This window comes from Rhineura floridana, chromosome 8, assembly GCF_030035675.1.
Source record: "Rhineura floridana isolate rRhiFlo1 chromosome 8, rRhiFlo1.hap2, whole genome shotgun sequence".
Lineage (NCBI taxonomy): Eukaryota > Metazoa > Chordata > Lepidosauria > Squamata > Rhineuridae > Rhineura > Rhineura floridana.
This window is the reverse complement of record NC_084487.1, coordinates 93,717,205-93,734,459: the sequence shown is the minus strand read 5'-3', so window position 1 is coordinate 93,734,459 and position 17,255 is coordinate 93,717,205. Positions and strand designations below refer to the sequence as shown.

The 17,255-nt window shown below is 39.1% G+C and overlaps 1 protein-coding gene across 10 annotated transcripts in view; it reads left to right on the top strand.

Annotated features, from left to right (window-relative positions):
- CADPS2 (calcium dependent secretion activator 2) overlaps positions 1 to 17,255 on the top strand; it is a 528,181-nt gene that overhangs the window by 384,618 nt on the left and 126,308 nt on the right. For all 10 annotated transcript variants that reach the window (XM_061640133.1, XM_061640131.1, XM_061640132.1 and 7 more), the window contains 2 exons: positions 37 to 100; positions 3,517 to 3,640. In XM_061640133.1, the coding sequence (XP_061496117.1) occupies positions 37 to 100; positions 3,517 to 3,640 (188 nt within the window). The remainder of the gene's footprint in view (positions 1 to 36; positions 101 to 3,516; positions 3,641 to 17,255) is intronic.

Below are 17,255 nucleotides of genomic sequence, written 5' to 3'. Positions count from 1 at the left end.
AACTTCTAATAAAGTATCCTCTTATCTTTATTTAAGGTATTGTTTCCCTTTTGGGCGTCCTGAAGGAGCTTTAAAAGCTACACTTTCATTACTTGAAAGGGTATGTCTTCAGTTTTATTTTAGTTTGTCTGGTACACATGACTGTTGTAAAAATGGACTAAAGCATGTACATATCCTCAGGTGTGGGCAGATGCCTATTTATTACATAATCAGTTGAGCAGAACTTGCCTTTAAATATTTTTAGACTCTGGTTTAAACTAATAATATTAGTATCTTTATATAATATGTTTTGTGGGGAAATTCTCAAAGGAAATAATTAAAGTCCTACATGCTCAAAAAAAAGTAATACCTTAAGAAGAACTCTTTTGGATCAAGGGGATCGAGTGACTCTCATATGAGGAAAGGTTGCAATATTGGGGGCTTTTTAGTTTAGACAAAAGGTGAATAAGAAGTGACATGATAAAAGTGTTTACAGTTATGCATGGCATGAAGAATGTGGATAGAGAAAAGTTTTTCTCCCTTTCTCATAACACTAGAACTCATGGACATCAAATGAATCTGAATGTTGGAAGATTCATAAAAGACAAAATAAAGTACTACTTCATGCAGCACATACAGTAATTAAACTATTTGCTCCCACAAGAGGCAGTGATAGCCACCAACTTGGATGGTTTTGAAAAAGGATTAGACAAATTCATGGAGGATAAGGCTATCAGTGGCTACAGTCCATGATGGCTATGTTTTGCCTCCATTGTCAGAGGCAGTATTCTTCCAATACTAGCTGCTGGAAAGAAGGGGAGAGTGCTCTTGCACTCAGGTCCTGCTTGCAGGTTTCCCATGGGCAACTGGTTGGCCACTGTGAGAACAAAATGTTGGGCTAGATGAGCCATTGGCCTGATCCAGCAGGCTTTTCTTATGTTCCTTATGATCAGACTACAGATCCAGCTAGTTCAGCAACCTGTATTGCAGAGGATAAGGCCATCAATGGTGGCTAGCTTGTGGCAGCAAACTCCACATTTTTAATTATGCATTGCCTGATGAAGTACTTCCTTTTGAATTTGCTGCCAGTTATGGCTTGACTGATTGAGCCATTATGACTGGATGGCTCGAGTTCTTGGATTATGAAAGAGGGAGGGCAAAAATCTTTACTTTCTCCATGCCATGTGAAATTTTTAAACTTCCATTGTGTCAACCCTTCAGTTGTCTTTTTATCTAAACATGTAAAGAGACCCAAATCATTTAGTCTTTCCTCATCATGGGGTTGGAGCCTCTCCGATATCATTTCTGCACCTTTTTCCTCTCTGCAGCTATTTGCCAATATGCAAAGATCAGAGTTCTCTTTCTACTCTTAAAAAAAAAACACTCTTCTCAGAAGTATTTTTCAACAAAGCATCTTGAAACTTCATTTAAGATAAAAACCTTGAAATAGGTTTGATACAAGAGCAAAGCTATTCACCATTAAAAGAATGAAGCATAGATTGGATTCTCTAAGATTTTATGAGAAAATTTCCACTTTGCTTCACTCTTCTCAAAATACCTTCCAATGCTAGACTCTGCAAGAAATTTTCTTAAGAAGGTCATGAATGCAGTTCAAAGTCTAGAGAGTTAAATTTAGTCCTAGGAGGCATGAATTCAAACTCCACCTCAGTCATATACTCAGCTGGATGTCATGAGAAACTCACTTCGTCAATCTCTCTTCCTGTCTATCACATTGAACTGTTAATCACATACCTCATGGCTTTAATATAAATATGCACTCAGACTAGCTTTCTACATTGGAAATTTTCACTCGGAGGCTGCTAAAGGAATGTGCTAAACTGGATGGTGCATTCAGTTATTTATTTTCAGCCTCTCAAAAATTGGCAGTGTTGGTCCCTTGAGAGAAAGCCCTCCAAGAGAAATTAGTGATCCTCTCCCTTAAAATTTTCACCTTGCAAAGTTCCTCCTTGCCCTTCAGACACGTTATCCTATGTCCGGGTGGAGGAAGTGCCTGTGGCCATCCCAGTATATAGGGACATAGGAAGGTTCATTATACTGAGTCAGACCATTTGTCCATCTTGTTCAGTATTGTCTACACTGACTGGCAACAGCTCTCCAGGATTTCATACGGGGGACATACCCAGCCATACCTGATGAAGCTGGAACCTTCTGCATGCAAAGCAAATGCTCTACCATTGAGCTGTGGACTTTCCCCAAATGTTGTTGGACTCCAACTCTCAACAGCCCCAGCCAGCATGGTCAGGAAGCTGTAGTCCAGCAACATTTTTATAGCCCCAAGTTCCTCACCCATGTCCTGAGTTGAATCTGAGCATGTAAAGTTTGGGCAGAACATTCCAAGAGCTTGTATTGGAGTAGCCCCATTAGCTTCTCTGAGAGCACTCTAATGTCTTGGCAACTCTAGCCCTTTTCCTAATTTGGATACATGCATTAAATACAGCAGTGTGTCCTGTGATGCTTTAAAGACTTAACAAATTTATTGTATCATTAGTTTTTGTAGGCAAAGCCCTGTTTCAACAGACTGCTTCTCACCTCACCTATGGCTATGTCCACATGGGGGCATAATCTCACATTGTTCAGATCCAATGTTTCTGTATTTGTAATTGGCACATGAAGGTCCACACTGTCCATTTTTCTCAGTCACCATATTGATTGCTATTCTGCCACTTGCCATCCACAACAGTAGCTGGAGTTTGACAGAAAAATATCCTCTGTTCGTGTGTTTGTCCCTCCCCTTGATTGCTCCTCCCTCAGTTAGCTTACAGGATTGAACTGCAGTTTGTTTGTTTGTTAAATTTTCCCCACTTTTAATTTAACAAAATTACACATGATCTGTAATAATTAAAACAAATTGGACCCGTTTAGTGGTCTGAGCTTCCTCCTGCTGCTGTTGGAGAAGGCTGGGAGAGAGGAATTATCTTCATTTACAGAAAAATTAGCCTACACATACCTCCCCTCCCTCAGAGCATGAAGCAGCCCCAAATATTTATTTTTATTATTACAAGCCTTGTGCAAATTTCCTCATGTGAGGAGCAAATGGAAATAGCGGTGTGACAATAGAGCCAACCAATGTGACGAACTGCTCACCCACCCACCCCAAAAATATGCTGGAGAGCTTCTACACCAGCAGTGACTAAAGATGTATAATGGGTGTTTTTTTTACTTATTGGATATTTCGTGGTAAGGGAAAATCCAAATTTTAAAAAAGAAAAAATATGAGCAGCACCTTGTTAAGTACTTTCTTCAACATGCTGTGTAAATGCTTGTTTTAGTATTGTGTTTCATTTTGAAATTGTGACAGGCGCCATAGTCTGCTCATGGGCAAGACTAACTCATTATGACCTAAACGGCTGCTTTAAACTCAAATCTACAGAGATGAATAGATAAGTCTATTAGCAACTTCCTTTCCTTTCAGTCCCCTAATTATCAGCAAATCTAAAACAACCATTAGTACATGTTCAAACTTTTTCTCTTGGGGGTTATGGTAATGTGTCTAACCATGCGCTGTCTTTGGCACAGGTCTTAATGAAAGATATTGCCACTCCCATACCAGCAGAAGAAGTGAAGAAAGTGGTTAGGAAATGTCTGGAGAAAGCGGCCTTGATCAATTACACTCGGCTTACAGATTATGCCAAAATAGAAGGTTAGTGCAGCGATCAGCTAGCTACCATAGTGGCTGTAAAAGCTACCGGTGCCTATTAACTGAATATATTTTGTGAGCAGCCTTTTCTCTTTCCTGAGCAAAGCCTGTACCACAGCAAGTGGAAATATCTCATTAAAATCTCAGCTGGTGAGCTACTGAGCTTTTTCCTATTCATTGCTTTAATATACCTCCTGGGACCATGCTTGAATGAATGATCTTTGCTTTGTGCTGAAGTTGTCCTTTGTTCTTTTTTTTTAAGGGTAGTTTTATGTGTCACAAAATTGGCCCAGATCAACCCCTTATGGAAGGTGCTCCCTTGTCCGGTTTTGACATTTGAACTTAGTTGCTTCTTGCATAAAGAAAAGGCTACTGACAGTCTACAGAAGTTGTTTCCGTGCCCTTACCTAGTTCCATTTCTTTGGTTGGCCCATGTTAATTAATGGACAATTAATAATACACATCATAAAATTCATCAAGACCTTAACCAATGAATTGACATGTGTGAAGCTAGAAAAAGCTGTCTTCCAATCAGAAAGAGTGTGCTTCAGTGGCTTTTTCAAAATTTCCCTTTTGTATGAGTGATATATTAACCATAGGGGGTGGGGGCCCTAACTGATATGTAATTGTTTAAATCTTGAATAAAGACCTTGAATAAAGAAATCATAATGCAGTGTAGCCCCCTTTAGGATGCACACCTTAACATGATGAGGGGGTTTGAGAGTGTTGAAGAAGCTGAGAGCAATATCGTCAGGAGTCTGGACCAAGATGCTAGACTCCTAGCAGGGGCACCCAAGGTGGAATGGTCAAAGTTGAGACATCAGACTAAGATACATCCAAACTCAGAGGAAGGCAATGGTAAACCACCTCTGAATACCTCTTACCACAAAAACCCTATGAACAGAGTATCCAAAGGCAACACGAGATAGTGCTGGAAGATGAGACCCCCAGGTCAGAAGGCCCTCACTGAGCTACTGGGGAAGAACAAAGGACAAGTATGAATAGCGCTGTGACTAATGACGCAGCTGGGTCAAACCCAAAAGGAAGCCCAAAGGCTGATGCACGCAGATGCAAAAGGAGAGTCCGGAGTTGTACAACACACACAATAGGAACATGGAATGTGAGAAGCATGAACCAGGGAAAGTTAGAAATTGTCAAGCAAGAAATGAAACGTACCAACATTACAATATTTGGCATGAGTGAATTAAAATGGACAGGAATGGGACATTTTCAATCAGGCTACTACAAAATATCTTATGCAGGAAATAAGAAATCAAGAAGAAACGGGGTTGCTTTAATAGTGAGAAGTGATGTAGCAAAAGCAATTAAGAGCTACAACTCAAGGTCTGAGCGAGTGATATCAATGAGATTAAACAGGAAACCTATTAACATAACCATCATCCAAGTCTAAGCTCCAACGGCAAATGCAGAAGAAGAAGAATTGGAGAGATTTTACGCAGAAGTACAGGAGGAAATTGATCACACATCAAAACAAGATGTGCTGATAATCATGGGAGACTGGAATACAAAAGTAGGGAACAGAGAAGAACTAGGAATTGTGGGGAAATGGGGCTTAGGAGACAGAAATGAAGCAGGAGAAAGACTTACTGAATTCTTGAAGCCAATAATTTGTTTCTTGCGATCACATTTTTTGAGCAACCAAAAAGACGACTGTATACGTGGACATCACCAGATGGTCAATATAGGAATCAAAATGATTATATAATTGGTAACAGAAGATGGAGAAGTACCATACTTTCTGTGAAAACAAGACCAGGAGCAGACTGCAGTACAGATCATGAACTGGTCGTATCGAAAATCAGAGTAAAGCTAAAAAGAACAACAAAGCAATCATAATGCCAAAATACAATTTAAATAACATCCCAGAAGAATATGAAGATCAAATAAGGAACAGATTGAGTCTTTAAACTTAGTTGACAGAGAACCAGAAGAACTATGGAATGAAGTCAGAGACATTATCAGGGAAGAATGCAAGAAGACAATACCTCTTGTTAAAAACAGAGAAAGACCTCAATGGATGACTGAAGAAACTCTTCAAATGGTTAAAGAGAGAAGGAAAGAAAAAGAAAAAGATAGAAACATGGTCAGAACCCTAAATGCAACAAAACAGCGACTAGTACGTAGGGACAAAGAGAACTATTACAATAGTTATTGTATAGAAATAGAAGAGGACAACAAAACGGGAAGAACAAGAGCCCTATTCCAAAAGATTAGAGAAATGAAAGAGAAATTTAAACCACGAGTAGGGATGTTGAATAATTAAAGGGAAACACACTGACTGATTGAGATGAAATAAAAGTAAAAGAGATGCAAGGATGACAGATTCATTCATGGAGGAACCATATGATGAAGAACCAGAAATTTTAAAATGTGAGGTAAAAGCTGCTCTTAAAATACTTGGAAGAAACAAATCACCAGGAACAGATGGCATACCAATAGAATTGATACAAGCTACTGAGACTGAATCTGTCCAAATTTTGGCAAAGATTTGTCAAGAAATATGGAAAACTAAACAATGGCCCACAGACTGGAAGCATTCAATATATATCCCAATTCCAAAGAAAGGAGATCCCAGGGAATGCAGTAATTATCAAACCATTGCCTTAATATCCCATGCAAGTAAAGTAATGCTCAAGATTCTAAAACAAAGGCTCTTACCATATATGGAGCAAGAAATGCCAGACATCCAAGCTGGATTTAGAAAGGGAAGAGTCACCAGAGATCATATTGCAAACATACGTTGGATAATGGAACGGAGCAAGGAATTTCAGAAGAAAATCACCTTGTGCTTTATAGATTACAGCAAACCTGTGTAGATCATGAAAACCTATGGAATGCTTTAAAAGAAATGGGGGTGCCACAGCATCTGATTGTCCTGATGCGCAACCTATACTCTGGACAAGAGGCTACTGTAAGGACAGAATATGGAGAAACTGATTGGTTCCCAATTGGAAAGGGTGTGAGACAGGGGTGTATTTTATCAACATTTGTTTAATCTATATGCAGAAGATATCATACGTAAAGCGGGATTGGACCAAGATGAAGGAGGTGTGAAAATTGGAGGGAGAAATATAAATAATTTAAGATATGCAGACAATACCACACTACTAGCAGAAACCAGTAATGATTTGAAATGAATGCTGATGAAAGTTAAAGAGGAAAGCACAAAAGCAGGACTACAGCTGAACATCAAAAAGACTAAAGTAATGACAACAGAAGATTTATATAACTTTAAAGTTGACAATGAGGACGTTGCACTTGTCAAGGATTATCAATACTTCGGCACAGTCATTAACCAAAATGGAGACAATAGTTAAGAAATCAGAAGAAGGCTAGGACTGGGTTGGGCAGCTATGAGAGAACTAGAACAGGTTCTCAAATGCAAAGCTGTATCACTGAACACTAAAGTCAGAATCATTCAGACCATGGTATTCCCAATCCCTATGTATGGATGTGAAAGTTGGACAGTGAAAAAAGCGGATAAGAGAAAAATTAACTCATTTGAAATGTGGTGTTGGAGGAGAGCTTTGTGCATACCATGGTCTGCGAACAAGACAAGTAATTGGGTGTCAGAACAAATTAAACCAGAACTATCACTAGAAGCTAAAACGATGAAACTGAGGTTATCATACACATAATGAGAAGACATGATTCACTAGAAAAGACAATAATGCTGGGGAAAACAGAAGGGAGTAGAAAAAGAGGAAGGCCAAACAAGAGATCGATTGATTCCATCAAGGAAGCCACAGACCTGAACTTATAAGATCTGAACAGGGCGGTTCACGACAGATGCTCTTGTAGGTCACTGATTCGTAGGGTCGCCATAAGTCGTAATCGACTTGAAGGCACATAACAACAGCAAAATGCAGTGTAAGTAGCTATTACATCGATCTGGCTTGTCATTACTTGTTAGAGATAAAAAAAATTAAAAAGATACATTAATATAACATAAAATTTCATAAAATAAAGGGAATTTATTTTATCCTTTGCTTTTGCTGAGGCTTGCAAAGAAACACATGATGATATAGATTATATATGATTTCCAATATCCCTATGTTTAAATTGGAAAGCATTATGATTCTGGCTATATAATCACCTCCCTGGACAGCACCTAAAACTTGAATAGACTAAGATTATTTCCAGAAACGTTAGAAATTATAAACACATGCCTTATTGTCTATTTCATATTAACTTATATTTAATGTTACCTGACATGTATTTTTTTCCATTTCCTCCTCCCCTCTGTTTATAATATTTAAAAAGAAGCTATATACATAATGGGTTTGTAGTGGGGTTATTTTGCAAAGTAACCAGGCCAAATGTTTATGATGAAGCTGATTTATACCTCATCAGATCATTGGTCATCTCCAGCTCAGCCTTCCTAAACCCAGTACCCTCCAAATGTTTGGACTACAACTCCCATTAGCCCCAGTCAGTATGGCCAGTGATCAGGGATGATGGAAGCTGCAGTCCACCACATCATCTTAAGAATAACAATAACATGAGTTGTTTAGAATTCAGTATTTCGTGCCGGGAAACTCATTGTATAGACTTTTTAGAAATACATATTCAGTATAATTTGCTACAGTTTATTTTTAGTGTGACTGAAATAATAGTCTCAAACAATACCAAAAGCAAGGGAGAAGAATGGTGGTAGTTGTGTTTAACCATTTGTTTTAACTTATTTTTCTGTCTCTTCAAGAACACTGACAAACATGAGTTAACCAATCTCTTGAGTGATTAGCAAAAAAAAAAGGCATCTCATCCCTATAGCAACCAATATTATATCATGGGAATAACAACATGAAAGCACCTTAGTAACCAGTTTATCATAATTAATTAAGATATCATGTTGTGTTTAAATGAAGGAGGATGTATGTAGATCTTTTTGAAAATGAGAAAGATACGTTTTCACCTTCAGCCAGCATCCTATGCATGCTTGCAGCAGGGGCTCTTGCTGTTCAATTATCTTGAGTTTTTAACAAGCTTGTTTGGAATAATTGGTGTAAAAATAGAAAGTTTCTAAAAGAAGTCAGAAAACGACTGAGAGTCAGCAAAGTAATCTCAATGTGGAACTCATTGTTTACAGGTGATATAAATATATCATTCTTTATATTCTCTGAAACTTGAAATGTGAAAAAAGAGTTGCCCTTACAAAGTACAACATAGTATTCATTTTTGGGTGGTTGCTTTTAAGTATGAAAGATTTATCTCCAAAGATCCAGTGCTGTTTTACAAAACTCACAGACTGGGACATGAGCTGGAGCTGAGCAGATCTGGGTCTGGATGGTGCTTGGGTGGGAGACTCCCTGGGGATTCTATCTGTGCCACCTGGAGTTCCATAGAGCAAAAGGATTCAAGTGATATTTCTTGATAGAAATGGGAATTTCATACAGACACTGACTTAGATTAATGCCTTTATTAACCATCTGTCAATAGAAAATTTGACTGTATACCAATCCTATATCAGGGCTAAATATACCCCAAGAAAGCCATACATATATAGTATCTGGTAGTCGTTATTAAGCATGAGACACCATTTGCAAGTAAAAATAAAACAAAACATTCTCTTTATTGAGACCTTCCCTTTTCCAGTAAAACAGTATCATTACACCTGTCATCTGTGTCAACAATACCCCCACAGAGTAAAGTACAAAAACCTACAAAAATGGCATGTTGGGTCTAACGTTTTTTTTATTATTGGGTTTTTTCATACAATAAATAACAACAATGATTATTTACATGGGGAAATGCTGCTTTAACAAGATTGTGAAATATTTGGCATTCACACTTGTATGGCATAAGCAAATAAACAAGAAATCAAACAAGAAGAAAAATGCAGCAAGAACATAAAAAGAGCCTTCCTGGATCAGACCAAAGATCCGTCTAGCCTGGCATCCTGTTCTCACAGTGCCCAACCAGATGCTAATGGAATATTTAAAAATACTTCTCTTCTGATTTACACCTATAGTACATTTATGCCAATCATTATTTTGGTCATGAAACAACATCCCATTACTAATAGTAGAAAGATGGCTTTCATATTGGTAGCCCAACATACTCCACATAAAGCCTGCATTAACAAAAATGCTATTGAAGTTTTTCATATGAAAAAATATATAATGCTTATACGATAGAAAGCAGTCACAAGCATCATTTGTTTTCTTGCTAATCCCATGTAAAAATTCAGTAGTAAATATGATTACCAGGATAATTTTATTATCTTTTCTACATGATTAATAAGTTTCCTTTTTAAAGAGACTGCAGATATTTTAGAATCCATAATTTTCTTTGGTAAAATAAACGGTGGTGTTTTGTTCTTTGCAGATTATAGTTTGATTTACAGGACCAAGGTAAACTAATACTTACCACTGTTTTCTGACACCCCCCCCACCTTTCTCTTTCATTTAAGCTACAAACGAGAAGGATCCAGGTGACTGCTTTGTTAAATGTATGCATGCATCTATTAAAAATGTTCATTGTGGTTTTATGTATTTTACAATTTAACAATGCAATCAATCTATGCAAGTCTACTCAGAAGTAAGATCCATTGAATTCATTGGTACTTACTCCCAGGTAAGAATGTATAGGGCTGTTGCCTAAGTCACTAAGACAGTTCTATCAGAATGGAACAATAGCCCTCTTCAGAGGTCATGCTTATAGTTAAGGAGAACATGTGGCTGGGGGGCAGATCTGTGGCGAGCAGCCCCTCCCCTTGCCATCCCCACATCCAGTACAAAGGTCTGAAGGGAAGAAGCCATAATACAGACTTCCATGTGATCTAGGGTTCCAGATGATGTGGAAGCCTGTACACACAAGGTTTCCCCCCTCCCCTCAGATGTTTTCACTGTACATGCAGACACCAAGGGGAGAGACTGCTTAGCACAGACCCGCTCCCCGTTCACATATTCTTTATAACTGTTAGTATAATGCCTGAAGAAGGCTATTGTGTATACCTACTTGCATTGTGGAATGCCCTCTCTAGCAGATGTATTCTGTGGTGAATGTTATTAGTGAAGACAAAATATTTGAGAACTCCATTTATTTTTTTAAAATGCATTGTGCATAACAGATTGATCACAATTTCAAGATACAGCATGTTTTTTTAAAAAAATAAGGTGCAATGTTTTATTCTCTAAATGAACAATGAAAAGGTCACTGCAGTAACTTTACATCCAAACATTACATTTTATAAAAATCAGAGCCTAAACTATGTACAAAGCCAAAATCTCCTAGTTTTTAAATAGTCCTATGGAACCTCAAACATTGCTACCAGTTGGGTAGCCAACAGTGTTCATTCTGTGGACACATGTCTGGGGGTAACAAATCTGATGTACTGAGTTGGTCATTCAGGGTCTTTTCTCTTGGGGAGAAAACAAAGCCTCTGTTTCTTAGTGCTGCAGTAACGCCATTCCAGATCCAGCACCAGTGATGTGAGATCCCTCTCTCATATAGGGTATGCTGGAGGAGACCCTTGCTATAGTGTGATAACCTGTTTCCTGCTTTAAAAGAAAATAATATATAAAGGTTGGCATCCTGGCAAAGGAGATTAGGAACACACCACCTCCACAGAATTTTAAAGATGGGGAATCACAAAGTGAGGGGTTATTGATGTGGGGTGGGGGTGGCTTTACCTAACATCCACCACTTGTCTTTTAAAAGAGCTGCAGGAGTGTGCAAGTCTTACATTTGGTTGAGTATATTCAAAGGCTATGAAAATAGGTCTTGGCATACACTTTATTTCTTGTCACATGGCCCTTCCAGACAGACAGTTTGTAGCAGGATAGCTGCTGGTTTTTCTTTTTTCAGATTTTTCTGCATTCTTCCATGTGATGTTATCATTTCATCACTATTCCACAATATTACAGTTAACAAACCACATTTTCTTCTGTTGCAAAAAATTCCAACATTTGTGAAAGATTCTGAATGGTTCTGCAATGTTTTCATGTGTAGAAAATGTTTTGCACTATTTCCCACATTTTTGTGTGGTGATCGAGGTGTGTGGCTTCAGAAACCTCCATTTCATGCCTTTTCTCCTCATCAGTCTTTTTGACAGGACGTTATTCATTGCTCAGACAAAACAGTGAACTCAGGAAGTTCCTGCTGTCTAATCTCCCTCACGAACGCAATTCTAGAATGCCAGGAGTTAAATACAAAAAAAAAAACTTAAAAAAAAGACTGCTGTTGGTAACCTGTGCACACTCTCATAACTCCAGCATTTACTGGTTGGAGGAACAAGGGAACAGAAGGGATGTGACTACTGTCACAGAACTTTTCTCATTCCAAACTTGTTCTATCACTGGTTTGGACAGGAAAAAGGACAAACACCCTCCAAAAAACATTGCAACATGTGACGATGGTGTGGATGGACCGCTACAATTTCCCTCCAAAAACACATTACAACATCCAGCATCTCCAGTGCTGTAAATGGTACTTTCTGGAAGGGCCCAGAGTTGCAGAGCTGCTCTGAGTGGGAGAAGCTGCCTTATACGGAGCCAAACCATTGGTTGGCCTGTTGCCTACACTTGGCTGTACTGGCAGCAGCTCCCCAGCATATCAGGAAAGCAAGTTTTCCAGCTCTACTTGGATTAAACCTGTGAACTTTTGCATTCAAAGCATGTGCTCTGCTACTAAGCCATTTGATTTATATAACAAGTAGATTAGAACTCCTGTTTTCAGAATAGTTATAGCTGTTCTAGTATGGTAATTTCAGTACTTTCTTCTTTGGAGTTTCAAACAACCCTTGCAATTACCTGGGTAGGGAATGCCGGGTAATTCCTTGTATAAGGATTCCATACATTGTGTGCCCAAATATTTAAAGTGCAGGTGGGGAACTAGCATGTCAGGGAGAACATTACGTTTAGGACCTTTCTGTCATTCCATGGGCAGAGAATGTATTTATATGAGACAGCATCTAAACATCTAATTTCTACTACTTGGAGTTTGAAGTGGAGGACATGAGATATTTTGGAACGTGTGTCTTTGAAGGTTGAGTTGGGATGCAAGAGACTCTACTCAACTCAGCCATGAAACTCACTGGTGTTAATGAGGAAGTATACTCTCTCTTAGCCTCACTGCCTCACAGGATTTGTCATGAAAATCCATGAAGTAAGAATTTTGAAGCGTTGGAGAATTTTAAAGTACGATGAGAATTTTTATAGAAATATGCATCACTTCATTTTTTTCTAGGTTGTTGACCTCTTTGATGCTCAATGGGTGGAATTTGTCTTCAGCAGGCACTTGCCCAGTACTGTTATAACCAGTCTCACTTGGTGGATTTCTCACTTCTGTCAGACACCTGTATGTCCCGTCTAGTGTCAACTCATAGCCAATTTTGTTTTATTTGCTGCCCCAAAACTTATTTTTCCTCTACACTCCAAAATGAGAATAAGGGTGGAAGGGGAAATGGCAGCAAGTCTAAATAAATAAATAAAATCTTTCTGTAATAGTTGGTTTTAATTTTTATGTGGTTTTTATCGTGTATATGAATGGTTATTGTATACCGCTTTTTTAATGATATGGCGGCATACAAATATTTTATAAGGGACGTGGCTAGCTGTCACTGTTAATGGTGGCTTAGTTGCTCTGTTCCTATACTGACAGGACCATAAAGGCCTTCAATGGGATCTAATTATAGCTCTTGAAGGCATTAGAGACAGCATTAGAGAGGGGATGCAACAAAGAACAAGGGGATTGCCAACAAAACAAATATTTTTATAAACAAATAATGTACATCTCCAAACAATTTCTTTACGCTAAGGTGAGAAACCAGCAGTGGTAAATAATGCTGCTACTGAAACTTTGTTCCCTGTCAACAAGCTACTACATTTGATTGTGCATCTTTTGTGGTGATGATTCAGCAGTGAAGTATTTTTTCTTAATAGCAAATAGCATTTTAGGGAGTGAGTTAAGTAGAATTTCAGTTCTTCATATGTTGAAGGGGACCTCACATTCTCTATGTGGCCACAGCATGCTCTGTAAAAAGGGCAGAACTGGAGCAGCAATGTTCTCTCCCTATATATAGGGACGCACATCTAGCAGAGGATATCGACTGGGTTCTTGCTTCTGTGATATGTGCATGCAGTGCCTGGCACAATGGATTCCCCCCCCTTTTTGTGTGTGTGGACTCTTGGTGCTACTGCAGAATAAATGACAAAAGCCTCAGCAAAGAGAAGGGTTGCCTTGGTGATGTTCCCGAGGTTAAGGTCACTTTCCATTTTCAAAGACAGCCAAGGTGGTGATGTGATAGCTTTGAGTGATATTTGTGGGAGTGGTGAAAAGGGAGCTGCTGACAGGGTTGTGCTCCCAGTTCTCCTCCTTCCTGGGAGAGGTATGGTTTCTCTAACAAGGTTTTTTGTTCTTTTCAAAGCATTTTGATCCTGGTGCAAATTAAATTACAAGCTTAAACACTGTTTGCATTTAATAGTGTCGTAGGAGCTAGATCTACATTTCTTCTGTCTCTGTGTAACCCTTATAACATCCACTGATTTCCTGGGGAATAGAGGGCATCTCAAGTAGAGGGGGAAACTATTCTGCAGATACCTATAATCAGTTGTTATAAACAGAATATTATAGATGGGATCATACCATGGGTGGTACAATACAATTAGAAAAACAGGAGCTGGTGATTTCTACAGAATCTCTTTCAAATTCTACAGAATTCCAAACATCTTAGGCTTTAAAACATGTTTGTAGCTCTCCTAATTGAACAACCATAAAACATGTGAGCAATTTTTACCTTGAAGCTTAAAATCACAATGGGACTGAATGTGGTGATGATGTCAGTGCCTGAAACTGGCACAGTTAAAGGTCATTAGCCTTTGTGGCTCTATACTAAATATCTCCTAATGTTCCATTTCTTTGATTGTACTATCCTTAGCTGGCAAGAGCTAGTTCATAAAATGTCCTGATTTGCCTTTTTTAGGTATTGTAAGCAATCCAGTAAATATTTTGAATCATTTCAGGAGTGTGATTCTGCTTTCTGCCTTGAGCCACATTTTCAAACATTTCCAAGTAAATATAGTAGCATGTCCCAAGTCCTTGACACATACGCACATAATTGTAAAACAAAATGAAAATTCTGTCCAAATTTCCTTATTCTGGAACCACACTAACACAGACAAATTTAGTATGTCTAAATTGGACACATTTGGGTTTTCTGACCAAATGATCTGGGGTGTGTGTGTTAATGCAGAATTCAAATGCATACATGCACAAGTGGGCACAGCATTATAATGTAGTTGGCTTTTGCCCTTCACTGTACCAGAGTTAATATTTGCATATTTTCCATGCACATGCTCTTTTTCATCCTAGAATCTCAGCCTAGGCTTGTTTGTTTTAATTACAATACTGAATTTACTGTGGTAAGTAGATATAGTGTGGCAAAAAAAGATTGTGCAGTTTTATAGGACTGTGAAATAGCTGGGTGTCAAGATTGTGACATGATGAGATTTTAACTTCTGCTTGCTGACAAAATTAGCGAGATATCGAAATGAACAAGTGCAGTGGTGCAAATGTACAAGGGAGAGAAAAGAAAAAGGGTGGCATGGTGAAGAAGCAGGGGCAGTCCATGGCCAGGAAAAAGGACAATGAAAGACTTCTGTCCAAACCAGTTGCTCAAAAGCTTGTACCTCTTTAATGAGGTCTTTTACAGACAAGTTTTCTAAAAAGAATGGCTGCATATAAATGCCCTCCAAGCTCACAAGGACTTGTCTGAAGGAAAACAAGAGCACTACAAGCACTATTGAACTGAAGGCAGAGTAGAGCCATTTGTGTATGTGGTAAGAGGCCTTCTCCGGTAATTCAAAGCTCTTAGCGCATGTTCATTTCACTGAAAGAACAAAGGGCAAAATCAGTGAGTTAGCCGCTCACAAATGTCTTTTTATTGGACACTGGTTTTTATTGAACAGCACAATAATCAAACACATGAGCAAAAGGCTTCCTTAGGCTAATGTGAAAATCCTGCAAGCTTCTTGTGTTCATACAAGCAAGAATTTGCTGAGTATATGAGGCTGAGTGACAACTAGTTCAATAACATGAACACAGTCATTTCATCATTTTGACCTCTAACTTGTGCACCCCACCCTTCCCTCTTTTCCTTTATTATGGTCTAACCATAGTTTATCACAGAGGTGTGGAACTTGTGGCCCACCAGAAGTGGGTGAACATGAACTCCCATCAGCCCCAGCCAGCACAGCCAGTAGTAAGGGATTTTTGGAATTGTTATCTAGCATTATCTGGAGGGCCTGAAATTCTCCATACCTAGTTTAGTGTGTCATCCAAACCCAAAATCACAGCTAATGTTACCTATGAATTGCTTATACAAGCCAGCTTCTTAAGCTATGGTTTGAAGTTGGCTTTTTTGCACTGACCGTTATTACGATTAACCACAGTTTATCCAGGTTTAGGTGACATGGCAAACTGCAGTTAATCAAAAACATAAGTGGAAGCTTCCAAACTCCTCCTCATGGCCACTCTGAAGGAACATGAAGAAGGGGATGGCATGTTCTCCAGTCACAATCCTCCATTCAGCCCAAAGGCAGACTCAGAAGTAGAAGAGGCATCATCTGGGGGACCACTGCCCCCAGTACCCAGACCATCCAGGATAGATGATGTGGCCTTACCAGACTTCTACAGCTCTGGTGACACCCATCCAATTCACTGCCCACCACCTGCCATAGGAGCCTACAGTTACAGAATAGGAAACTGGCCCTTTAAGATAACAGAAAGCACCTCAGAGGAAGCAAGGCTAATAGAAGGTTCAGGCCAGCCAACCTTCAGAAGGGTTCTGCATGGTGTTTAGGCAACCACTCCTGGGTGAGTCCTAGCAAGCACTGGCAGCTATGGGCTCTCCAAAGTGCCATGTTTTTTGGCCATGTTTTGTCCTGATCCTGCTCTTTAGGGTGCAAACTCTTTAGGGTGTCTTATCAGCAAGTGCCTGGCCTTAACTTGTCCTCCCTTGAGACTCTGAGTTGAAAGACAACAGGAAAGGGAGAGCGCACAAGCCTAAGGGGAGGCTAGGCTCTTAATTGTAATACTGAACTATGGGTTCTAGCAACACTATAAACTGCACTTAATCTAAACCAGAAGTGAGAGCTTCCAAACTACTTGCAGCCATTCCAGAGGAGAAAAAGGGAGTGCACAAGCCCAAAGCTCATTGCAGCTCCTTATCAGACTAAAACTATGACCTTGCATGACTGGGGGAGGGGGAATTAGGATTGAGATTGCAGGGAGAAGGAGTTCAGCATGCGCACACACTGCAGTTCTGATATAAAAAAAATGTTCCCCCTGAAGCTGCTATTGCCCCCTGTAAAATAAACGGCCATTGGGCAGGAGGGTGCCTCCAGAATCCTTTTGTTTTCAAGTTGAGATTTCAGATTTTTCGTCATTATTTATGGATGAATTACAGTTCACAAAGTCTGACCTTCTTGGTTTGGAAGATGACTTTAATTGAGATATATCCACAGCATTTTATTTAAAAAGTAAACAGCAATTTACACTTGAGGTGTACAACAGGGCATACATTATGTGCAGCTGGGCGCAGCTGGAAGCAGGAGATTTAGCAGGAAGAAGAACAACTGAGAGGTGGAAAGCCGAA